Consider the following 26,722-nt stretch of genomic DNA (forward strand, 5'->3'; position numbering starts at 1 on the left):
CTTTCGAATGTGAGCAGTTGATTGAATGTTCTTCTTTTGCACTTCCCTCTTGCCTTTTTCCCATTGATAATGACATTTAATCAAAAAAAAAAAAAACGTGAAATAACAATGTGATGATCCTGATTTTTCAAGCCCAATAATTTTGACGTCCCGCACCATACAATGACCGTTTCCTTACGATTTCCGAACCAGAGACATCTATCTCTAGAACCCCGCCACGCCGTCGGCAGGGCTCAAGGCTCTGCTGCCCTTTTCCCGGCACCCTGAACCCGGAGTTATCGTTTATCTGCTCGGCGTCGGGTTCGGGTTCGACCCCAGATCTAAGGACTACAAGGTGGTGAGGATTCGAAAAGTTGCGCGCGGCCCTGATGCCACAAATCGGGTGAAGAAGGAGGTGGAAGTGTACAGCGTAAGTGATGGGTATTGGAGAATGATTGACGTAAGCGTGCCCTTTGGTTTTCGTGGAGGTTGGCGGACGGCAGCGTTTGGTGGGTTTTTTTTTTTTTTTTTTTGGTGGTCGTTGGGTCTCATAACCGTTGCTTTCGATTTCAGTGACGAGGTAAATAATTGCTTGCTGTTTGTGTCTAAAGTCCTCGACGAGCTTCAGAAGATGGAAGAAATGGTTTTCGTAGCAAAGAAGAAGGACACGTAAGGTTCTGTCGGAAGAGGCAGGGGTATAACGGATGCTATTAAATATTCGATCTTTAAGTGTCTCAGAGGAAAGAGATGAAAGGAGATATCGAGGGTGTTGTTTTCGAAGATGGTTGGGCTGAAATTTGCTCAACCGTTTATTTAAATTACTATAACTAATTTTTAAAAAGTCTCTATAATTAATATACGTTTACAATGACATTATTTAGAAAGAGAGGGAGGGGGAACTGGCTGGGGCATGATCCCATATCCACTTCCTTAAAAAGGATATTTTAAGGAGTAAAAAAATAATAATAATTATACTGGTCTTCCCAAAATAAATTGACATGTCCTGGTCCCCCAACTCTCCTCCGCACAATATCTTGGCCAGCAAGTATGTAATAGATCGGATTGTTCAATGAACACAAAACCTATCAAAGCAAAAGACAAATTCTCCTTCAAGTGTCCATCAGAAAAATTAAAAAAGTGGGGCTCAGTATAAAGTTTAACATGTTCTTTGAACATACGAGAGTTTAATATACTAAATTGTCAGAAATTCTTCCAGCTAAATTAATTTGAACAAAAACTGTTGTCTTAATTTGAAGGAGCCGCCTCTGTTTACTTGCTTGTCAAGTAAATGATGAAGTCAAAAAGGGGATAAAGAATATTCAATGCTTTCTGATGTTGGAATTGTAGCCAAATGGATCATTATATAAGACGATACAATGAAAGTACACAGATAGCAGAAAGAGAGAGCGAAATGGATTCCAAGCCTCATGCAGTTTGTATTCCATGCCCAGTTCAAAGCCACATAAAAGCCATGCTCAAATTTGCAAAGCTTCTCCACGGCAAAGGTTTTCACATAACTTTTGTCAACACTGAGTTCAACCATCAACGTTTTCTGAAATCTGGAGGCCCCAAGTCCTTGGATGGCTCGTCTGACTTCCAATTCAAAACCATTCCAGACAGCCTTCCTCCATCGGATTCCAACGCCACCCAAGACATTGATGCTCTTAGCGAATCCATTATGGAAAACTTGTTGGCTCCATTTTCAGACATCCTTGTCAAACTCAACACTACTGCAACTTCTTCAAGCAATCCTCCAGTGACTTGCATTATCGCAGATGGTTTCCTGGCATTCACTCACACTGCTGCTCGTGAGCTTGGAATCCCTATTGTAATGCTCTTTACCGTCTCTGCTTGCAGCTTAATGGGTTCTATGCAGCTTCCTTGTCTCAGGGACAAAGGCATCATACCCCTTAAAGTTATGACATCAACACCCTACTGAAATATTATTCTTGGATTATCGCTATTATGATTGATTACAAGTTTCCGAACTAAAAACATAATTTTTTTTTGCAGATGAGAGTTATCTGACAAATGGGTACCTAGACACAGTTTTAGACTGGATTCCAGGCATAAGAGATATCCGATTGAGGGATCTCCCAAGCTATGTTCGTACTACAAATCCAAATGACCCTGTCTTCAAAATGGTCAGTGAAGCAGTAGAAAGAGCTCCTAAAGCTGCAGGAATCATTGTTCACACATTTGATGCATTAGAACAGGAAGTATTGGCTGCTCTCTCCTCCATGTTGCCTCCTGTGTACGCCATTGGCCCTCAGCAATTGCTACTGAATCACTCACCCAATGACCCTCTGGAATCAACAGGGTATAGTTTGTGGAAAGAAGAAACTGAGTGCCTCAATTGGCTTAACTCTAAGACACCAAAGTCAGTGATTTATGTAAACTTTGGTAGTATTACTGTCATGACACCACAGCAGCTGGTTGAGTTTGGCTGGGGACTTGCAAATAGCAAGTTCATGTTTCTGTGGATAATTAGGCCTGATTTAGTTGTTGGTGAATCAGCGATTTTGCCACCTGAGTTTCTGGAAGAAATTAAAGGAAGAGGACTAATTGCTAGTTGGTGCCCTCAAGAGGAAGTGCTTAGCCACTCCTCAATTGGAGGGTTCTTAACTCATTGCGGCTGGAATTCTATAATTGAAAGTGTTTGTGCAGGAGTGCCTATGCTTTGTTGGCCTTTCTTTGGGGATCAGCTAACAAATTGCAAGTATACTTGTAATGAATGGGGCATTGGCATGGAGATTGATAATGGTGCCAAGAGAGGGGAAGTGGAGAAGATTGTGAGAGAGTTGATGGAAGGAAACAAGGGTGAGAAAATGAGGAAAAAGGTCATGGAGTTGAAAAAATTGGCCGAAGAGGCCACTGGTCCACATGGGTCATCAACCATCAACTTAGACAAGTTGGTGAGTGATGTGCTTTTATCAAAATGTTAGATGTTTTACAAGAGACTAGTGATAATAATAAAAAAAGTATCATCATTGAAAATTTTGGGTATATATACTCTGCATCCGTTTGATTGCTGCCCAAGGGTTTGACTTGCTATAGTGTTCATTGGAGAAAATCCAGCTAAATTTAATATGAACATAAATGACATCATGGGTGTTTATATATGTTTGTGGGAACTGGGAAGAGATTCATGTGTCATTTAGTTTATTATCGTTTTGTGAGCAGATAAAAGGAAAACATTTCCCTACCAATTAAGCCAATCGAAGCAACGAAAGCAGACATTTGCATCTACTCTTGAAGAGAGTATATTCGGAAAGCATAAGCTTTGAGTCTATTTCACCACCTGAGCAGCTTGAGACTTGGATTAGGCTGTATGAGTTTTATAGATTGACGATTTTTTTGTTTTTTTAGTCTATCAAATAACGGATCAAATGAGGGAATATTAAAGTAATGGTTAAATGATTAAATTTACTTTTTTCTATCAGCTTAAACTTTTAGGATAACTGATAATTTAACATTGAATCAAAACCAAAGGTCTTGGATCGAACCTCAACTCCGTCAATTCATCGGTTTCAACCACTCCCACGAATCAAGAGAGTCAAGAGAGTCCCACTAGAGTTCACCTATTCATAGCTGTTAGAGATGGACACACCCTTGACTCAATGGTTGTGCAAACTCCACAGAATAATAATGGAATGATAAATGCAAGAGATCAACACACAGTATTTACGTGGTTCGGCAGTGGGCCTACATCCACGGGACTAACTCCGATCAATCCATTATAAACAACTTGTTACAATGGTGGTTACTCAAGTTATGCAAAACTTGAGTTAATACAGAAGTAAAATAATACAGAGAGAAACAACCTCTGTTTAAACTAATATACACTCTCAGTGGTGTATTAAAACACTCTTTTCTTAACTCTCTCTGTAGAGTATAACTGAAGCTCTCCTCTTTTGGCTTCTCTTCTTGTGTGTTGTTGATCTTCCTCAATCATCATTTAAGGCATAAGGCCCCTTGGCTATTTATAGCCAAAATTAGAACTATCTAGATGATGAACTTAGCCCCCAAGTTAGAACCTTCTAGATGAATGAACTTGGCTCCCAAGGTAAAACCATCTAGATGATGAAGACAAATTGAGAACCTTCTAGATGAATAAAGAATCATCTAGATACATCTTGAAGAGAACCTTCTAGATGGATGGAGAACCATCTAGATAAATCTTTGAAGAGAACCTTCTAAATGGATGGAGAACCATCTAGAATAATCTTTGTAAAGAACCTTCTAGATGGATGGAGAACCATCTAGATAAATCTTTGTATGACTTGCTCCATTTTGTTTAATCAAAATCTTATCTTAAGTAGGGAAAAACCTTGTCTGCAACCAACAATAGCCTCTATAAAATGAGGAGTCATCTTATGATACAAATACGTACTCATTCCCTACTCGTATTACTCTTAATTATTATTGCTCATTATTTCCAAATCTTATTACTTTTGTCATAATCGAACTCTCGCTCATGTATTGGAGGTGGCACAATCGTCACACCCTCCATCTCACGATTTGTCATTATTAATCATTTTTCGTTCTTAGCAGGCTTTAAATTAAGTTGCTACCAAAATTGACATCTGTCTCAACATATATATATATATATATATATATATATATATATATGATGTTGCTCCCCGTTTGTTCTCAAATGAGGGGGGAAACACCTCTCTCTCTCTCTCTCCCACGTACGCTTATCTCTCTCTCACACGCTGCCTGCACTCACACGAGTCACACCTTCCTTGTGAAGGTGTGGCAGGCGCTGCATGTCTTGGCTTCACAATTCACATGATATATCTCTGTGAATTCTTTAGATAAATGTTGGAATCTAATAAAACTCCTATATTCTGCTCATCAAAATTTTATGTGGTCAAGTGTCATTTATCAAGTTGATGTAAAAATGGCACATGGTTCAAGTTGATGGCAAATGACACTTTGCCACCTAAGATTTTGATGAGCAAAATGTGGAGGATTTATTAGATTCTAGAATATCCCAATTCTTTATGTTTTCTTTTCCTTCATTTGTTTCTTCTCTTTGCACACCTACACGTGAAATTCCTTCATTTTTTATTAGAAAATGTTAGGCTTATAAACACATTTTACAAAAAGAAATTTACAAACTGATGTGGCACAACATAATTGGGTTTCTCAAAATTTGAATTTATCTCATATACAATCATGTTGTATCCAATCATGTTGTGTCACATCAGTTTGTAAAATTTTTTTTATAAAATATGTTTGTAAGACTAGCATTTCTCTTTTTTATTTTTATTTTTTTTTAATTAAAAAATAAGGAAAAAATTGGCCGAGTTTGGCAAAATAGTCGGGTCCTATCATTTTTTTTTTTTTTTTTTAACTTTGTTTTGCATATCTCTCTCACTCTCTCACACACGCCCATGCTCACACCTTCCACTTGAAGGTGTGGCAGCCGCCTGCACGGCTTGGCTTCACGTGAAAAGCCTCTTCCCTTTTTTAAATTCCCTTCCCTCAATGCCCCTACCATAATCCTATGTTTTACAAAATTGTCTCTCTTAACCTATTAAACCACAAAAGACCTATTATTCACAATAATAACCTCTTGTCTTTTCTTTTTTGTGGTTTAACCAAATAAATCTATAAACCTCAATTTAAATCCTCTAATATTATAGAAAATCACAGCCTATAATTATCTCTTCATTAACAAATTCGGGTCTTAAAATAAAATCACCAATTAAAACAAACGCGGAATTATCCTTAAATAATTATTTCCTCCAAAATAGAAAAATAATTTTCGGGGTATTACATTGAAGGAGTCTCATTTTCTAAAATCGGAATGCAAATAAATGTCCTTAAATAATTATTTCCTCCAAAATAGAGAAATAATTTTCGGGGTATTACATTGAAGGAGTCTCATTTTCTAAAATCGGAATGCAAATAAATGTCCTTAAATAATTATTTCCTCCAAAATCGAGAAATAATTTTCGGGGTATTACATTAAAGGAGTCTCATTTTCTAAAATTGGAATGCAGATAAATGTCCTTGGTTGGCATGCTAAACATGGCTGGATCACATCTCCATAAGTAGGGGAGGCTCATGCGCATGCCTAGATAGAACCATCAGCCATGGAGAATCTTCTTCAACTTGCAATCAAGCTGGTGCTTCTCTGCCTTGTGATCATGGCCTCAGCCATGCCACCTGCTGTGGAAGCCAGAACATATCATCCTACTATTTGTCCATGCCCTCGATTCCCTGACTGCTGTCGTGCAAAAACAAAGTACTGATCTTTTGTTTTTCCTTTTGTTGTTTCATCTAAATGTTTGTGTTTCTTTGTGAATAAGAGGTTTCAGGTGAACAGGACAGCCAGTTAATTTGTTGACTGGTGTCAATCCTGAGATCAAATCCTGCAGTTGTCAATTTCGAATTTGAAAGATGGGAGAGTGCTACCTCCTTTGTGTAGCACAAAAGCTCATCTTTAATATAATGTGTTGTTCAGTATGTCTTATATTCTACTCGGATCCCCATTCCATCAATCAATGAGTCTGTTTGGCCTTATGATTTCGTAGGTTAAAAGTGTGTTTTAAGAAAAAAAACATTGACAGTTTGAAAACATATGTTGGAAAATCTAAATTTTCAAATCACATATAATGTGGTATGTTTTAAATAACACATGAATTTTAAAGACGGAATCACAATTTTACCAAACGTTTAATTACTTTTTTAAAAAAATTGTATTTTCAAATATTATATTTTAAAATCGTTATCTTTTAAATTACACAGTTTGAAACTGCAAAACCAAATGGCCTCTGAATTTGTTTGAATTTTTTGAGCAAGTCCAATGTAGCATAGGGTTGAGCTAATAGGCCTAATTTATATGTTCTAATCCAACCCAATATTGTATTATTAGAGTTTGTTGGGATATTTCTCATTGGCCTTGAGGGTTCACAGGCCAAACATGTATTTTTAAATAAAATTGTGGAAAGTATTCCATTTGAGAGTTTTTTTAAAAAATGATGGTTTGAAAATATGAAGAAGAAAAAAAGCACGTTGTCGCACAACATGCAAGGAATGTGTTTTTAAAAACGCACTATTTTTTTTTTTTTTTTCAAACCGCAAATTTTACCACATGCTTAATTACGTTTTTAAAAAATAAGGTTTTATTAATTGCATTTTAAAATTACTATTTTTTAAAAACTTCACATTTTGAAACCATTAAACCAACTAAGCACCAAAAATAGTATCTAATGAAAAAGTATCTGAACTGGAATCTTCAAAGAAATTTTTAAAGTGGTTACAAATGTACTAGGGTGAGAATACGACTCCTGAAATGGGAATCCTCAATCCTATTTACATTAGCCGCTTTGGATCCCATTCATGCCCTGATGGGTCTCCCGCTTGCCCTTTTTTATAGTAAAAAAAAATAATAATAAATAAAATAAATAAAATTGTTAACCCAATTTGTTTAAATTTTGTATCATTTAGGAGTATATTTTTACAACAATTGCAATTTTAAAACGTAGAAAATCTGGGTTTTAAAATGCGTGCTTTTAAAAGTTAAAATGCAATTATAAAAGTCAAACTAAGATTTTACCAAATGTTGAATTGTGTTTTTCAAAATTGAATTTCAAATCAGACATTTTAAAATCGTTATTTTTAAATTGCACATTTTGAAATTGCAAACCCAAATGGACCCATAGATTATACTCATGTTTTCTTTATTTTGTTTTGTTATTTTCCTCAAGATCTTGTGCTTAACAATGTGTTATGTTGCAATGTGATAGAGTGTTTTAATTGTTCTACACAACTTTTTGATTGATTGTGCATAAAGTTTTGATTACAGATGAGAATGGCTATTCCCCTAAATAGAGAAAGAGTAATAGTTATTCCTTGAAAAACATAATATGTTTTGCATAAAAAATAAATAAAAAATAAAAACCATTTTTTTCTCCTTCAAACTTAAAATTTATAAAATTAAAAAAAAAAAAAAAAATTAAAGCATTCTATGAGTGGCCAACCAACCTAAAAGAACATCGTAGGTGACTGCACCACCCCAATGTCATTGGTGGTGGTCGCAGCCACCCCCAAAGCATCATTGAGGGTGGTCTTGTCTACCATCGAGGTTATTTCATAGTGGTCGGCATAGAATGTTTAGATTTTAAAAAAAAAAAAGAAAAAAAAATTATTTATTAATAAATCTTTAGTATTTTAAAACTTTTGACACATATCAGGCAAGAGCATTAGGTGTTATCACCAAACAAAAAAATATGAATAATCATTTTATTCCAACTCTTTGTATTCCTAGTAATACCCCTTTTTTTTTCTTACTCTTAAAAGAATAATTATTTTCTATACCAAACGTGTGAAAAGTGTTTTGATGGCTCTTCTACACTGCTCTTTGCTCAATTCATTTCAAGACCCCAAGTTCTAACGAAGGAAACATCAAACATTCAAAATGCCGCATCAACAGGATGATTTCATTATCTATGATCATGGATTTGGAACAATCAAACATAGCATACCAGGCCCAATTAAGATTTCCTGCAATTAGGGTGCCCAAATTGCTCTACAATTCAGATAGTAAACAGACTGCAGGACAACCCGTCCCGAGCAAGCTAGGGCATGGGCCATGCATGCCCCTCTCTGTTAGCTACCCAAATTCCACTATAGTTCGAACACCTCAATTGTAGGGGATTCCAATCCCTATAGAGTTACTTGTCCAAGACAGCTTAAGGGGCAAAGTCCACCTGCCTAGACCCTGCAATGCTCTTTATAGTGCAATTCAGGCACCCCAATTGTAGGAGATCCAAATCCTACTGGATCCTGGAGACAATTGTATAAAATTATGAAGCATAACCGGAGATGGAAGGGTTTTTGACATGCGGCCAGATGCATATTAGATCGGTAAACATGTTCTTAAATGGTTTATACAATAATACACTTTCATTTGCACCATTGAGATTATGGTGCTTTATTTAGAGCATGTATGACATTGAACCCCATACATTTTCCAGCGGGAGATATGTAGAACAAAGCACTGAGAAACATTTATCACTGGAAGCAAATTAGGGAATGCTGCAGCCTTGAACGTTTACAGAATCAATAGGAAAGATATCAGCTCACAAAATCAATAATAAAATGACGAAACAAAGAATCATGCATCTGAACCCCTAATATCTCAGCCCAAAGAAATCCCAACTGGATATGACCTATGTATTCTATTTTTCAATGTCGGAACTTTTTCACCAGAGAAGTTGTCAATATCTTTTTTCTGCGTGCTTATCATTGATTTATCAACCACAACTGAGTCCTTAGTTTCAGCAATGAATTGGAGACCCTGAAATAAATCGTCATACCATGTCATTGATGACTGAGAGCAAGATTACAGTAAAGAATGAGACTCAGGATACCTTAAGCGATTTCTCCTCAAACGTGATTGTTGAATGATTTGCAACCTTAGCACTGACATCCTGCCAAAAGACAATGTCGAAATTAGCTTCTTTTTTAATGATGTGGAACCTCACCAAGGCAGGGCTCTTTGGAGTTCGGACCCACCCCTGGGGAGTAAACCTCAGATATACGACTCCACCTACAAGAACTGTGTATTAGGTAATTCAGAGGAACTCCTAGTGCGGAATCGAACCCAGGATGTTTGAGTCTACAGCTCATCCCAAGCCCGCCCTTTGACCACTAGGCTGCACCCTGATGGGTAGAAATTAGCAATATTTTAGGAGGAGAAAGATAATGAGTCCAAGATGATATAGGTACACATCCCTCGGCCTTATTGAACAAGGATCACTACTATAAGTAGGGCCCACACAATTGGCTGTCACATAAATCAGGAGACCTTGCACAGGCATGAAAAGTTCATACTATATCCCAGTTACTACCCAGTTTTAGGTGCCTAACAATCATTCTCAAATACACATAGATGCAACACATGCTTATGGTATCTGACCTGAAAAAGTTTAGTATTTAGCCCATCTTTGATGCCTCCAGCCACTTGGCATAGATACCAGAGACCAGAGTTAGTCATATCCTGTATGATGTTGGGAATAAAATAAAGGAAGATATCAATCGCATAGAAACTTTGGGTGAATACATATTGCAGAATGCACTTAATTTGACTACATTATCAGAAAAATAACCTGTTTGCTTTCAAGTTGCTCAACCTTTACTTCCTGTTGAGTTAATTGAGAAACACAACATCAGTATTCTTATAAGCTTACTTGAAATTAGTATGCCAGAGGGAAAAAAAAAAAAAACTGCAGGCAACTCACCAACCCAGAAAGCATTTGATGGATCGATTCAACATCAAACCCAATTTGAGAAATATTTGACTTCACCTCATTAACCTACATACGAAAAAGACAACAATTTAATATATGCATACTTCAATATGAACCCCAGGTGCAAGTGGTGCCATTAGCACTTGAATATATTCATGGAAAACCCAAATCCAGATCCAACAAGAGATGCAGATATGAAAAGATACTAGTGGCTATTGTGATCTTAACAAGAACAACACACTAAAATGAATGGCTAGAGGATCCTCTGTTGGCTGTAATGCTTCAACCAAGGAGAAATGAAGTGCAAGGTAATTTGATCTTCATCAAATAATAAGATAAGACCCCCACTCGAGCAGACAGCATCTCTTGTGTCTCATTTAAATTGAAATGCATTTCTGGACATTAAAAGAAAATAAAGAATAGTTCTGTACATCATTTGCAATAAGCTTGGTTGTTTCCTTCTGCTCTTCCACCTTCCAGTCCAAGTTCTCCAGTTTCTTGGTTAGATGCCTCTTAGTTGCCTGCACGAATTGGCATTCAAAGCAGAGGTGAACTTTAAACACTATAAGAGGAAATAATAACCATCTGAAAACTTACTGGACAACGGCAAAGCAATGCTACTTACAGCCAGTGCTTCATGGACATTCTCTAACTGTTTGGAGACAGTCGCAACAGCATTTGCCATATTGTGCTTTGTTACAAACATTACATCAGAAAGCGACCAACCCTACACAATAGAAGAAAGAAAAATTACAAATTCACCCAAAAGTCAACAAAAATAGTTGTTCTTACAACTGCAGTACCAAATGCAACACATTTGTGACAACAAAATCGGTGGGTTTCGGTCACAACTAAAAAACCTTACCTTCCACCACATATAGCAATATCCCATTGCTCCAAGTGCAGCAGCAGGCACAACGTAAGATGCATAACTCCCTGTGTGCACATCAAAACATGTAAGCATCTCTTTATAGTTAACCTCCTCTAACAAAAAAACTATGCCTGTTTAATAATGCTGAACATAATATCGAAAGTTATGATAAATATTAAACAAGAAAAACTGAACCAAGGTAGTAGAGAATTACCAAGGAGTTCCAACACATAGACAATTGGGAAGCAGAGATAATCATTATTAAAATGAAAAGGGAAAAAACTATAATTAGTTGATTTGAATTTTTATTTTTTTTAATCAGAAAATATGATTCAACTAAAGAGTAAATGAAGAGAACAATGAAGCATGCCCAATCAACCATACTGAATCCACATTTCTCAAAGAAAGAAGACAGAATAGGAATAGAACTTAATCTACATACCACTTGATGCCGAATTCCCATTAAAGATGGTTACCGGACGGGACACAGCTAACTCCCTGATCTCTTGAGCCAGTTGCCGAATCTGAAGATTAAGGCACAAGCATATGAGCACAAATAACTAAACACCACCCTTTGTGAAGATGAATATATATAGACCACTTACCTATTAAAGCATTTTAACCCAATGGCATTCAGGAACTACTTTTTTGTTGGTAAATTACATGTGCACCCAGTAATATATAAATCCGCAACCTTACACACTCTCCATCCCATTCTTATGAGCGGAGAGGGAGAGATATTTTTATTAGAGCTAATTAATTTGAAATACCTTAGCATAACTAACTAAAGCATTTGAAGTAGGAGCACACAAGCTATGAATATAACAGACTAAACACCACCTTTGCGAAGATGAATATACATAAATCACTCAACTATTAAAGTATATAAAACTAACGGCAATTGGGAAATTATTTTTATTGGCAAGTTACAAATGTATACAGTAACATTTGAATTAGAGCTCGTTAATTTTAAATACGTTAACATAACGAACTAAAGCATTTGAGCTAAGAGAGCTCACAAGCATATGAGCATAACAAACTAAAGATGAATATACACATATCACTTAACTATTCAAGCATTTTAAACCTGACAAGATTCAATAACTTTTTGTTATTTGGTAGAATATTAATTAAATGATTAAATACACAATTTCCTATCAGTTTAAATTTTGGAATAAGTGGTGATTTGACATGATATCAAAATAGGGGATCTAAATTCAATCCCTAACTCAATAGTCTAGCCCCAATTTAAATTAAATATTTCCATGTATTAAACCTCACTTGTTAAGAGATAAGAGTGTTCGAATATTGATTAAATGATTAAAATTTAAAATTTCATTACAACTTAAAGTTTCTGAGATAAATGGGGATTTAACATTAATGCTAAGTTACACATGCAACACTCAAACCCCCCAACTTCACATTCTCTTTGTCCCATTCTATATGCAGAAACTAGAAAGGAAGAACTATTCGATCTATAGCTCATTAATTTGATTTTACCTTAGCATAACTAACTAAAGCATTCAGGATAAGCGCACACAAGCATATGACCATAACACACTAATCACCACCCTTTGCGTAAAAGATGAATATATCTTTTCTTTTCTTCTGGTTAGGTGTTTCTCTTGTATATTGATTACGCACTTGTGCTTTTTAATGAAGTTCAAAAAAAATTACAAAAATTACAAAAATCACTTTAACCACGAAAGCATTTAAACCCAACACATTGGCAATTGAGTTAGAACCCATTAATTAATTGAAAGTTACTAGTTTTTGGATACCTGAGCTGCAAGAACTGCAGTATCATACTTGAGAGGCGAGGCCTCAGCTTCATTCACACCCTTCAGCAATTCCTGAAGCTGTGCTATGAGATCCGACAGTCGCCCGCTCCTCAAAACAACCGAACCCGTCAAACCTAAATCACACAACAACAACAACAACAATAGCATCAGTTTTGGAATAAGAATTGCAATTTACCCTAACGAATAATTTAAATTACATAATAGTGAAGGTTTTAGAAATTAATCATATTAAATTAAAACAGTGACCGAAAATTAAAGAGCTCCAAAGAAAAAGTGACCTGCTCCGACAAGGATGAGAACCTTGGAGGTTGAAACCCCAGCCTGTAACGCCATTTTCGCTCCTCTCTGCAGCCGCAGAAGAGGGTATTCAATACGCGAACCTCATTGACCAACCTTCCCAAGAAAAGGAGGGGCATATTTGGCATTTGGATGAAAAAACTTTGTTGGAAAGGAACTTACATGGATCTAAATTTAGGTTGTAATTTTATCGAACTTAGGTTTTAATTTGTAATAGCGGGCTGAGTTTGGGTCGTATTTAATTTGTGCTTTTTATTAATTCAACATATTTAATTAAATGTATCCGTTTCTTCAATCCTAATTTATTAATTTTGTGTTGAGTTTATATTGAATTTGTGGGTTGTGTTAATAATTTAGAACTATAAATGTATCGTATTGGGTATAAATTGTATGGAGACATGAATTAGGTCCTTTCCAGTTCATTTGAACTAGCTAATATCTCGTTAATTATATTTGAAGGATATTTTTGTCCTCTCGAAAAGTGAACAGACAAAAATACATCTCCAATATAATTAACTGAATATTATCAAATTCAAATAAAGTGGAAAGAATCATGTCCCATTGAGATATAAGGTATAAGATTATATACGTCAACTCGAATTCAACCAATTTAGTAATTTACGTTAACATTGTAACTTTTTGTGTTAAGTTCACGGTTTTGATTAGCTGTGCTTTTAAAAATTATTATTTTACAAAATTTTACATAAATTGTGTTTTTAAAAATAACGTTTTCATAATGTTTATTTTTAAATTGTTGTTTTTTCAAATCTCTCAACCAAACCAACTTATTAAATTAGATCAAAAGTGTAGAGAGAGAGAGAGAGAAAGACAGAGTTTATTGAGTTAATTATTTCCATTGGAAGTTAATAAAAATAAAATATTTTAAAGTGTTAAGTGAAAGTAAAGTTTATAATATTTAATCAAAAAAGACAACTAGTTGGCATTTTTGACATTTCACTAGGGAGTCATTTCACCTGGGAGTTCGTCCACACCAAATCTGTTTTTATCTTCCCCCTGTTCCAAATCCGAACAAACCCAAAGCCATCAAAGTTTCGCAAGGACCCCCCAATGGCACCCACTGTTCTCTTCATCCTAATAGCCTCTTTCTTCGTTCCCGCGCATTCCCTTCTCGAACCCACGGACCAAGCCTTCACCTCCGTAGTCCTCTCCCGACAAGGCCTAGATTTTCTCAAAGACTTGCTCGTGGACAAGGCCGTTTCTTCTATAATCCCACTGAAACTACCCAAGATTGAAAAATCTGTGAGAATCCCTTTTGTGGGTAGCGTTCATATGGTCCTCTCGGACACTAAAATATACGAAATTGATGTTTCGGAGTCGTATGTTAAGCCTGGCGATGCTGGAATTGTGATTATCGTGTCAGGAGCTACTTGTAATTTGAGTATGAATTGGTATTATTCTTACAGTACTTGGCTTGCGCCGGTTGAGATTTCGGATACAGGGAGTGCTTCTGTTCAGGTATGGCTTATTGTTGGAGTTTGTTGCAAACTTTTGAGTGTATGCAATTGGATATGTGTTGATTGGGCGTGTTTGAATGGGGGTTTGGCATCTTTATTGTGCTTACATTCAGGCTTAGCATAATTTTTCAGAATTATAGTTGAATTTTATGCAAATTTCTGGATTTGAAAATTGGATTTTGTTTATTTGGTATGTTCAAATGGGAATTGAGTAGCTTCGTAGTGTTTCCTACGTATGATTGGTTTGACTGGTTGATTAAACCGAGAAAATTGCTTGGGATACTACGCAATTAGAGTATGATTTTATAGCATTAGGGTGTGCTTCTTTTTGTTGTTGTGTTCGTTTGTTGGGGTGGTCTCACTGGATTTTATAGGTATGGTTTAGCTGGTTTTATCTAGTTTATTGTTGGCTTGGTTTTGTCAGACACGGAGAGAAGTCTCTATTGCTGATGGGTTGATTTCATGAAAATCTTTTACAGTATGCAATTTGGTTTGATTCATAGAATGTGCTTTGAATGGAACTTAGTTGCTTTATTGTGTGTTGTATAGTTGGAATCATTAAGAAATTTCACTTTGGTTATCGTCTTGGAAATAGCTCCAGTTAGACCGGACCAGCACTGGGTAATTTTACCGTTTTCATCATCGTGGCAACTACCTGGAATCTGAGGATAAACTGTTATTTCCTATAGTAATTGTTGTTATGCAGTATTTATGCGGTTTGAAGGCTTGTTCTTAAGCAGTTTTTACATAAAGGGGATGCCTTTGTATTGCTTTAAGTTTGGGTTGTAAGACTTGTCTGTTAATTTGAAAGATATGGTTGCTATATTACTTGTTACTCTTTTTCCCCCTGAATTCGGTTATCTTAGGGAGTTCATCTTTGGATTCATGTTCATAAGATACAATTTGTTTTGAAATTGATGGTCAACATATCACCACAACCCTCCTCCTTTATCCAGGTTTGCTTTTTTTTATATTAAAAAACGAAAAGCATGATCTTCATACGCCCGTTAGAGCTTGTCTGGTTTCTCTTTTGTCTTTGTTTGCTCATTTCTCATGTGTCCATTAAATAAGGAATTTGATGAATGCTTATCCTGGGTAAGGTTGAAGGCTTGGAAGTGGGGCTTACTTTAGGCTTGGAGAATGATGAAGGAACTCTGAAGCTATCCCTTATGGAATGTGGTTGTTATGTTAGAGATATTTCAATAAAATTGGATGGCGGAGCATCTTGGCTCTATCAAGGGTATGTAATATAATGTAACTCAATTTTATCATCAGGCACTGCTGTATGATATTTGCCCTAGTTGTTTTGGTTTTTTGTTTGACAGTTGGTAATTTTCCTCGTTGTGTACTAGAGGCTGGTAGTTTTTCTTTCCAATCATCTAGTAGTAATGTTTACATTGCAATTTTTGCGTATTCTAGCATTTCCTCTAAATAATAAGATAAGTGTCTACTGATTCCAAAGAGAAGGAACCCACCAGTCTCAACCAGCTTGGAAGAATCCACACTACGTTGCCACCATGCATGAAGAGATTTCTGCTCTCTAATAACCTTGACCAATCCTATATTTTTTTCTTTTTTTTCCAACTTCAGTTCCAGTAGTACCCACCATTCTTATTTGTGCAATCAATTGATCCTCATTCATAATGATTAAATCGTCAAACAACTACTCATCCCAGCAGTGTTAGTTCTAGCTGTTCATTAGTGTTGCCTGTTTATCTGGCGCCTGCATATGATCTCTTCTTTCACAAACTTTAATAGACAGGCAGGTTTGTCCCTGAAATCAGTTTTCTATAATTTGAAAAGCTGATGGTTTAACTTGATAGTCCCAGATGTCAAAATTCTCAATATGGCCCGTAGTTGAAAACACTGTTTCCTCATGCAAATATGTAGAAGTTACAAATCATCCTCCATTCCCCCTTAATTTTCCAAAAGCAATACTTTGGAAACAGCTGCCTTAAAGTTTTAACTAAAGTTAGGGTTGAGTGCCGTCCTTGCTCTATACAAGCAGGTTAGAAGGCTTCTTTCTTCGTTATTTCTTTTCTTATTTCCTTTTCTTTATTTGTGTCTCTCTATTATGTGCTTCATCACTATTATGGTTATAATGGATATTGTTACTCCTTTTTATTCCAAACATCCTTTGGCCTCATGAAGCTGAGGAATTTGGCTATCCCCTTCCCCCTTCCCTTGGGGCGCACTCACTTACCGGAAAAGGGGAAAAATTCAAACATCCTTTGCCAATTCCTTTGCTTTGCATAGCTTCCAGACAAAAACCAGGATCATCTGATTATTTCACGTTTTTTAACACTTTATTATTGTCATGTGGCAGGATGATTGATGCCTTTGAAGATCAAATAGGGTCTGCAGTGGAAAATGCTATTACTAAGAAACTTGAAGAAGGGATTTTGAAGCTCGACTCCTTTCTGCAAGCTCTTCCAAAAGAAATTCCAGTGGATGACAATGCTTCTCTGAATGTAACTTTTGTAAAAGACCCTTCATTGAGTAATTCTTCCATTGGATTTGAGATCAATGGGTTATTCACAGAAAGAAAAAGAGATCTAGTCCCTAAGTATCGGTCTGCAAATACACAACCTTCGGTGTTCTGCCCAGATTCATCTAAAATGCTTGGAATTTCATTAGACGAGGCTGTCTTTAACTCAGCATCATTCTTGTACTATAATGTAAGTCTTCAACTTTTGCAAAGATTTCTTTTCTTTTCTTTTTTCAGGACCCTTCATTAAGATTCTTGTTTATATTTCTGAAATGAGTAACCATATTTTTAGCGTATATGCTATATTGTAGTATCCTTCTTTCCTGTATGTATTAAATCTGTATTAATGGTAATAGCAATATTGCTGCTATTACTACTATTGTTGTTGTTCCAGATGTTATTCTCATATTGATTAATAAATGATTTGTTTCTCTGGTTAGGCAACGTTTATGCGATGGATTGTGGACAAAATACCAGATCAGTCTCTTTTGAATACTGCTGGATGGAGATTCATTATTCCCCAACTGTACAAGAAATACCCTAATGACCCTATGAATTTGAATATTTCTTTTTCTTCTCCTCCTGCCATAAGGATTGCAGAGAATGATATTGATGCTACTGTTAACGTAGACTTGATAATTGACGTTTTGGATTCAAGCGAAGTAATACCAGTTGCATGCATCTCATTGGTAAGCTTATTGATGGGTGAAATAATAATTTGGATTATCTTTACTCTTCACTCTGTTTGTATTATGTTGTTCTTTCATTCTATTTCCCTAGTCTTATTCTTGGATGATATTTCTATTGTATCCCAATTGCTTTTCTTTCTCCATCATTCTGTAATGCTTGAATATTACATAATCATTATCAATTTGATAATGATGAAAGGGCGGGCCTAAACATGGGGTTGCATTGGTTGGTGAGACAAGTATGGCACAGCTTTGGAGAGTGCTGATGGACATCTGGCTATTTCTGTATAACTGACAATATCAACGGTAGTAATTAGTCAAAACATTAATTATACATCTTAGGCAATATTTTTACTACATTATCAGATTAAGTAGCAGTTACTCCCTAATATTCAGGGTATCCACAATGCATAGTGTATGCATGTTATATACTAGATTACCTCCATAATATATGATATTGTCTTTTTCTTTTTTGCCCTTTCTTTTCTTATTCACGTGTATCATTTTAGTTCCTTTTCCAAAGCTGTGCAACTTGAGATGGTGTTTTTCTCCACCAAACCTCCTCCCCACCCTTTTTGTCTTTTAAAGATGAATATGAAGAATGTGATGTTCCTCTCTTTTTGGTTGGGCCATAATTTTCATATTCATGATCAGAATTGTTCTGTTGCTTTGTGTTGGAGCAGGTAATTCGTGCTTCAGGTTTAGTTAAAATTGCAGGAAATAACCTTGCTGGCAGTGTGAAACTAAATGACTTCACAATGTCATTGAAGTGGAGCAATATTGGGAATCTGCGGTTATATTTAATTCAGGTACTCTTAAACATTGAGTTTATATATATTTGCTTCTTTATTAATAAAAGGCTCAAAGTCCTCTTCTGTTGCAGCCTGTGATGTGGACAATAATTCAAACTGTGTTCTTGCCATATGCAAACTCACACCTTGGAAAAGGATTTCCTTTGCCGATCATCCACGGTTTCACCCTTCACAATGCTTTGATTATTTGTTCAGATTCAAGAATTATCGTTTGTGGCGATGTAGCATATAAAGAATCAAACAATTTTAGTCAGCTTCTAACCCATTTGGTAGATAAACGTAGGTTACCCTTATTAGATGTCTGAAAATGTTTATAGGAAAGGGAAGCAAGAATCAGTTTCCCCCCATTTGTATATGTTGTTTGATGTGTTTTTCAGGTTGAATCTTTCACCACTTGGATGTATTCATTGTACAACAGAACCCTTTTAACAGTAGATCTCACTGTATAATGAGCATGCACAGTTCAGATCATTTTTTTTCTTCTGGTCCTTCAGATCCATTCCTAGGGAGTAAACTCCGGATACACGACCCCACCTGCAAGAATTGTGTATCAAGTAATCTACAGCCACCTATGGGTGTAAAAAAAAATTGCACTTTCATTAATTACGATTTGAAATCGCTATTTTTGCAAATTGCATGTTTTTAAACTGCTAAACCAAATTGTAATTGTCAAAGAAAAAGCAGTAAGGTCTTGAAAGTTCAAGTTTGCATGATGGTCTAAAGGGAGCTATAAGCCTTTTTTGTTTCAGTAAACCAAGGTTATTGTTTGGATAACAGGATGGGGAATTGTTGCTTTGGAAAGAAAATGCTACAAGAAGTGGCTTTAGGCATGTTTGGTCTAAAGCTTACAAGACATTAAATATTATTGAGTGTTGCAATATGAACCCAAAACCTAAACGAATGAAAACGTGATTGAATTAGTTCCGGTAAGATAAGGAGCTGTGTGAGGTGAAAATCTCATGTACGATTCTGTAAAATGGCAGTAAAGGTGTTTTTATCAGTTCACTTCAAAATATCAATCTCTAGATTAGAAATTACTACTTATATACTTGGTATTGCCCATGATTTACAATAACATTTATACTTGCTATTGTCCATGATTTACAAGAACATTTTGTACTTTAGTAAGGAGGAAGCAAAAAAGCTCTCTTTCTCTCTCCCCACAAAAAATCTCCAACCCTTCCCCTTTGTTTCTCCGGCAGCCTAGGGTGAGGGAGTTACGACTCCCTCATCCGCCCCCTTTCCCCCCTTCTTCTTCCCCCTCCATTTTCCGCCTCATCAAAGGCTCTATGCGTCTCCTTGGAGATCCTATCCGCCTCTATTGAAGCCTTATTTCTGTCTTGCAACGCTTTCAACCCTTCTTCCATCATAGAATGCTCGATTTCAGCCTAAATCAGCTACCCTCAACCTTGGATCCGCCCCCTTTTGAAGTTTTTGGTCTGATTTGCAAAAATTCGTCATTCCAAGATGTCATAAAATCGAAAGGTCTCATGAGCTTTCAGTGGACCCCAAAAAAATATTGCTTTTATAGGAAAATGCTTAAAACAGCTTGCTATTGATCGCCGTTATCATTGCTGGCAAAAATGCCATAAACAATGTGGTGTTATAGAAGATGGAAGAGACATTGGCCAAAAGGAAGGTAAAAAAAAAAAAAAAAAATGGATGGTGGCTTGCTGTTTATCTTGCCAAAAAGTTGATAGAAGAACCCAAAGGGCCAAACCCCTAAAATCTAATTATTTGACCTTCGAGAGAATTGTCATGTATATATAATCTAATTAGAAAATAAAAAAATTGTTCTTAGACATAAAATCTTCAGAAATAGTTCTAAAAGATTATTGTATTTGATATTATAATTTTGCACTGTTTTGGTGCATTTAAAAAACATTAAAATAAAACCAAATTTTTTATTAAAATATTAATTGAATAATTAAATTTATCATTTTCTATAAACTTCTTAAGATAAATGACAATTTAATATGATATCAGGAAATATCTTCAAACTCGACTGCAAATTTTAAGAAATATTGATTCTTATGACAAAGGTTAAAGTTGTCAATTTTTTACACACCCACGGATCCAACACAAATTTAGCGAGTCAGGATTAAATGATATGATGCATTTAATTAAATGGGTTGTGTTAAGTTTGTCATGTATAGTCTTATGCAAATGCATCGACATGATCCAAACCCGACATTTTAGATATAAATTTTTTTTATATGACTCACAAATTCGGCATGAACCCAACAGAGAATTAGCGGGTTATAATTAAAGAGTCATGCCTATTTAATTAAATTAGTCTAATGAAGTTGACTTATATAATTGTTTATCTATCATCTTAGATAGCAAACGTCTTGCCGTTTATATTTTGCAAGGACAAATACATTCCACAATTGAAACGCCCTCGCAACAGCTTTTCTCCTCGGAAAACGGAGGTGTCTATCTCTCTCAGCTTTTGTTCCCTCCACGGACAAACAGACACACCACACACTGAAAAACCTCTCAAAAATCCTCTCTTATGTGCTTCACTCTCACTCACACTCCCAACACCCAAATATGCAAACATCTCTGACCATTTCACCCTTCAAAACACCGCTAATTTTCCCACCCCACCACCCCATTTCACCAAAACCCCCACCACCACAACACCACCACAGTCCCCTCTCTCTGCAAAACCATGTAGGTCCGGTTTATTCCGTCAAAGGGTCGGGGTATTTGTCTACAATAGGTCAAGCTATAAGAGAAGAAGAGGAGTACAGGAAAGCCAGGGCTCAAGTTCTCAGAAAAGGTGTGGACTTGGAAGGGTATACGATTGAGGGAGTTTCCATTGGTGGCCATGAGACTTGTGTTATAGTTCCGGAGTTGAAGTGTGCTTTCGATATTGGCCGGTGCCCCTCACGCGCCATTCAGCAAAACTTTGTTTTTATCACTCATGCTCATCTTGATCACATTGTGAGCTCCTCTACTTTTTTACCTGTTGAGTAACCATTATTGATGTTTATGTTTTGGATGGAGATATTTATGTTTTGGAAGAACGCCCATTATTGATTCAGCCTTATTTGTGGATAATTTGGTATTAGTAATGGAAAAATTATGTTTTTTTTTTTTTTTTTTTTTTTGTGTGTGTGTGTGTGTCTTTTGTGGGCCATAATTGAAAGAAATCACCATTGTAAACATGGATTTTTATGGTTTTTAAGCATTATTGATATTTATGTTTTGGAATAATACCCATTATTGATTTTGCCTCATTTGTTCATAATTTGGATTAGTGGTAGGAAAAGAGTGTGTTCTTTACTCTAATTTTTGGGTGATGATTAAATGAAATCATCATGGTAAACATGGGTCTTTATGGTTTTTACGCGTTGAGGATAATCATGGAGGTTTCATTTTGTTTTCTTTTTTTTATTAGATTGCTGTTTTGAGCTGTTGAATTTGAATATGTTGGTGTGAATATAAATGCATGTGGTTAGCCCATGATTTGGACGTTATAGACAGGGGACATTAGAGTTTGAACTATTCCTGGAATTAGTTAAATTTTTGTGCTTCCCAACCAAATTTAGATTGAGTTTGGAGCGGTGTTCACTTTTTCATTTGTTGAAATAAAAGTGAGTTCAGCTCGATGTGGAGTCTATTCTGATGACTAATGTTCTGATCCATATGTACTTTCTATATTTACCAACTCAGGGTGGGCTTCCAATGTATGTAGCCAGTCGTGGTTTGTACAACTTGACGCCTCCGACAGTATTTGTACCTCCTTGCATCAAAGATGATGTTGAGAAGCTTTTTGAAATTCACAGAGCCATGGGCAAAGTGGAACTAAACCTTGATTTGGTTGCATTGGATGTAGGTATGCAGCAGCAGTCTACTTGTTTGTCTGTGTTATGAGTTTGTATCTTTTTGCTGAAAATAATTTATTAAGATGCCTTCAGGGGATACATATGAATTGCGGAATAACCTTGTTGTCCGAGCATTTAGAACTCAGCATGTCATACCGAGCCAGGTGATCTTCATCTAATGATTCCTCTTATTATTATGTACAATTTTCCAGAAGGAAAAAGTATTTGATTAGACGTACTGAGATTGTTGGTTGTGGCAGTTTGGTATACATTACTTCCACAAGAAGATTCTTAGTTTCAATAGCATGTTAAACTTTTGGGCCGCATAGATTGCATGGCCTGATGTTTTTGTCATTATTGGTGACTGAAATTATTTTTAAGAGATGCCAGGAAATGGACGGTGGTAAATCTTTCTATTACGATTTTAAAAAGTTAAAGTCTCCGTAGTTATGCCTATTTTTTGACTTGTTAGCAGATTATGCAGCACTGAACATGTGCCTTGTGTTAAATTGCTGTGCTACAGAACCTTGGGCTTGGGTTGAGACATTGATATAGATTATTAATGATATATACGCTCTACAATATCAACTGTTTGCCATGTAGGACTGCTCAGAGTCTGTAATATGGTGTTACTTGGTTTTTTCAGGGTTACGTGATCTACTCAGTTAGGAAAAAGCTGAAGATGCAGTATAGTCGTATGAAAGGCAGACAAATTGAGAAACTGAAGAAGTCTGGTGTTGAGGTTTGTAATTTCTGCGATATAGTTTTGCTCTAATCTTCTGTTACATAGCCTATGTTTGACTTGAACTCTTCTTCTTCAGATTACAGACATTGTATTGTCACCAGAGGTGGCCTTCACAGGCGATACAACGTCAGATTATATGCTTGATCCACGCAATGCTGATGCGTTGAGGGCAAAAGTTCTTATAACTGAGGTATGAAGTAAATAAACTCCTTATGAAGTTGCTTGTCGCTGTTTACATCATGGAAGTTTGTGGGTGTGCTCTTTGTGTCAAGAGAATAAAGCCTTATTCATTTTTAGAGGCAAACCTGCTATACATTTTCAACTTATTGTTAACCATGAATATAAACTGCAAAAGTTAGATGTATGATAAGCCAAAATTCTTCATGAGATTCTGCTGTACGACATCCCATGTGATAAAAATGAGTTTCTCTATTGACCTTTTTATTTTTAGTAGAATTAGAGTTTTTATAACTAAAATTAGGCCATTGTGCTCCTGAAAACTGGAACTCGTTCCATGCTACATGGACAGTACTAAAAAAGTGCTTTAGAGTGGATGTATATGATTTTCCTCTTTGGTGGTCAGTTCCAAGTCTTTGCATGGCTGCCCTTCAAAATGCTGACTGCCCACTGGTAAAAAGCCTTATTTTTTTTAATCCATACATATACAAAGTCATAGAATAACTTATCAAAAAAAAAGAAAAAATACAAAATCATAGATTAATACACAGTTTCTACCAGCTCTCTTGATGTTCTAGTTTCAGTAGCTTGTATCCAAAGTTTGTGATTGTCTATTCAAAATGGAATATGCTCAACCCTAGTTATTTGATGCCAAAGGATGTAATAGAAGAGATATGGTTTTGCCTAAGAATTTTCAGATGCTTGATGCAGATTTCACTAAGCCATGCAGCTTAAATTAATGTTCTTGATTTTATATCATTCATTGAGATTCTGGTTTAATGCCATGTCTGATGAATGAAGCTTTTTTAACAGGCAACTTTTCTAGATGAAGGGTTCAGCATTGAGCAGGCACGACAACATGGTCATACACACTTATTTGAGGTATGTCAAGATAGAGAATTTCATTTTGACTTCCCATGGGACTTTATAACTTTTGTCGCATATCTTGAATCCGGAAAGGGAGGGATTCAAGATATGCGACAACATGGTCATACACACTTATTTGAGGTATGTCAAGATAGAGAATTTCATTTTGACTTCCCATGGGACTTTATAACTTTTGTCGCATATCTTGAATCCGGAAAGGGAGGGAGGTCTTAATTGGTGAGCACAAACACCAGAAAGGAAGAATCATAGTTTTTTTCAACTTTTTTACACTTGGGGTGAGCATGCATAGCTTGTTTGTATAACCCATTGTATCATATGATAGCTTTTAGCAGCTAAAGCTACTTTGGAATGACCCAAGAGAAAATCAGATGGTTGATATGACCCAATGCATTGATTTATCTAGATTATCTTTTTGTCATTATACCCAAGGTATGAATCCCATCCAGCTGATTCACCCACTTCTTGCCGTCCTCCATTCTTATCTAAATAACCTCTTTGGTTATTTAAGTATGACTTCACCGAATATTTTATCAAACTAATTTGGTTTACTGAAGTGGGATTCTGTTGGAACTGCAGATTATTGAACATGCGCAGTGGATTAGAAATAAAGCAGTTTTATTGACTCATTTCTCTTCCCGCTACAGTATAGAGGTAATTATTTATTTCCACAAAACTGTCTGACACTGTTTGATAGTAATGGCAATGTGTAATTACTCTATCAGCATGTAATTGTTGAAGTTCCATACAATACTTAGCGATTTGCTGTAGCAGGGGTTTCCTGCATCTAAGAAAGGCATGTTGACAGGATTATGCTGAAATCAATTCCTAATTTTTGAGAAACTTTAGCCACCTAAAAGAATAGGGTTTTGCATCCCTTGTTTTTCTTTTTGCTCCTACTAGTTAGGTGTTTTTTCTTGTATACTTCTTGTGTACCAAGAGATGCCTTAGACATTTAAGGATATTTTGATTACTTTAAAAACAGAATAGGGTAAAATAAGATGGTCCTGAATCATTTGATGATCAAGGTCTTTTACCAAGTTGTCCTTTTTGAATAGATGGTAGGATGAAACTGGCAAGTAGTTCCATTTAAAAGAAACTGGGCTTTCGGGTTTTCTGAACATTGGAGGCTAGTAGAAACTCTTAAGAACTACTTGTCCTCAGGTCAAGTTTAATTAAAAGAGGTATATTTTCCAGCATTGCCCACAAGAACGTTGCAGACTGGGTTTTTTATTTTTATTTATTTTTATTTTTTTTATAACGGGGAACCTCGACAAGTCAGGGCCCTTCGGACCCACCCCTGTAGATTAAACTTCGGACCCGTGCACCGCACCCTTATAAATTTCCCTACATGGATCAAGGTAAATCGTTGACTTTTACACCAGGAGTGTGGCCCTAAGGGAAAGTTTGCATGAGCTGAAACTCACTTGCATGAGTAGCACATGCTTGATTTTTAGGAAGAGTTTCATTTTGCAGGGATGACCCTTTGTCCTTGCTCCTTTCTCTTCACAAGTCATATTGAGTAATTGTCTATCGCTGTTAATTGCAGGACATCCGTCAAGCTGTATCGAAGTTGCAGTCCAAGGTGTCAGCAAAGGTGGTTCCTCTTACGGAAGGTTTCAAATCAATGTACTCTTAGATTCCATCCCAGGGTTCAATTTTTATATGTTAGCAAAGGTTGTCACCTAGAGAGAGAGAGAGAGAGAGAGAGGATTAATGTTTTAATTGAGATGTAATTAGTTTGTAACTTATTCTTGTGTTGCTAGTTGCTAGTGAGAATCCATTTCATAATGTGCCTTGTTACTGTCGGTATTGCAAAATTTTCTATTTAGTGGATAGCTGCTTATGATTGTTTTCTTGACTTCATAACTTTTATGATCTATTTTCTTTTTCTGTTTGTTTCAAATATACTTCATGTTTACTTTGGGTGTGCCAGTTGGCTTTTAACGGATCCGTTTACTTATATGAAAGGGAAAATTACAGTTTACCCCCTCAAAGTTGACAGCGTTTTTCAATTCGAACACCAAAGTTTCAATTTTTGCAATCTACCCTCCAAAGTTTCAAATTTTTGCAATTTGAACAATTTTATCCAAAACTTTCTCATATTACCCCTAATTTTTATTTTTTATAAAAAAAAAAAAAATTCGGGGTGGCTCTTTGGTCATCTGGTCATTTTTGCACCCTCAAATTTGTTTCGTTTTCATAAAAAATAAAAAAATAAAAAATAAAAATTATGGGCAATATGGAAATTTTGGGATGATATTGGTCAAATTGAAAAAAAAAATTAGAACTTTATGGGGATAGATTGCAAAAATTGAAACTTTGATGTTCAAATTGAAAAACGCTGTAATTTTTCCTATATGAAAAATATATGTATCTTACTAAACTTTTAAACTGAAAA

The 26,722-nt window shown here is 35.9% G+C and overlaps 4 protein-coding genes across 4 annotated transcripts; 3 read left to right on the top strand and 1 right to left on the bottom strand.

The window, feature by feature from the left end:
* Window positions 1-1,390: 1,390 nt before the first annotated feature.
* LOC132182872 (7-deoxyloganetin glucosyltransferase-like) lies at window positions 1,391-2,937 on the top strand. Its single transcript, XM_059596228.1, has 2 exons — window positions 1,391-1,894; window positions 1,989-2,937. The coding sequence occupies exons 1-2, from the start codon at window positions 1,391-1,393 to the stop codon at window positions 2,922-2,924; spliced, it is 1,440 nt and encodes a 479-aa protein (XP_059452211.1). The 3' UTR covers window positions 2,925-2,937.
* A 6,046-nt stretch (window positions 2,938-8,983) lies between these two features.
* LOC132181403 (golgin family A protein (DUF1664)) lies at window positions 8,984-13,354 on the bottom strand. The gene is made up of 11 exons (XM_059594608.2): window positions 13,199-13,354; window positions 12,900-13,033; window positions 11,561-11,642; window positions 11,113-11,183; window positions 10,873-10,974; window positions 10,679-10,768; window positions 10,239-10,313; window positions 10,107-10,139; window positions 9,917-9,997; window positions 9,369-9,428; window positions 8,984-9,295 (listed from the first exon to the last, which is right to left on the bottom strand). The coding sequence occupies exons 1-11, from the start codon at window positions 13,251-13,253 to the stop codon at window positions 9,137-9,139; spliced, it is 942 nt and encodes a 313-aa protein (XP_059450591.2). The 5' UTR covers window positions 13,254-13,354; the 3' UTR covers window positions 8,984-9,136.
* Window positions 13,355-14,190: 836 nt separating this feature from the next.
* On the top strand, window positions 14,191-19,152 carry LOC132182742 (lipid-binding serum glycoprotein family protein). The gene is made up of 6 exons (XM_059596073.2): window positions 14,191-14,693; window positions 15,793-15,932; window positions 17,019-17,370; window positions 17,621-17,869; window positions 18,553-18,678; window positions 18,753-19,152. Exons 1-6 carry the CDS (start codon window positions 14,286-14,288, stop codon window positions 18,984-18,986), a joined length of 1,509 nt encoding a protein of 502 aa, XP_059452056.2. The 5' UTR covers window positions 14,191-14,285; the 3' UTR covers window positions 18,987-19,152.
* Window positions 19,153-21,071: 1,919 nt separating this feature from the next.
* CPZ (Metallo-hydrolase/oxidoreductase superfamily protein) lies at window positions 21,072-26,172 on the top strand. Its single transcript, XM_059594114.2, has 8 exons — window positions 21,072-21,630; window positions 22,363-22,525; window positions 22,608-22,678; window positions 23,161-23,256; window positions 23,336-23,449; window positions 24,250-24,318; window positions 24,901-24,975; window positions 25,871-26,172. Exons 1-8 carry the CDS (start codon window positions 21,235-21,237, stop codon window positions 25,958-25,960), a joined length of 1,074 nt encoding a protein of 357 aa, XP_059450097.1. The 5' UTR covers window positions 21,072-21,234; the 3' UTR covers window positions 25,961-26,172.
* Window positions 26,173-26,722: the final 550 nt, after the last annotated feature.

Source organism: Corylus avellana, chromosome 5 (genome assembly GCF_965113065.1).
Source record: "Corylus avellana chromosome 5, dhCorAvel1.hap1.2, whole genome shotgun sequence".
Classification (NCBI taxonomy): Eukaryota; Viridiplantae; Streptophyta; class Magnoliopsida; order Fagales; family Betulaceae; genus Corylus; species Corylus avellana.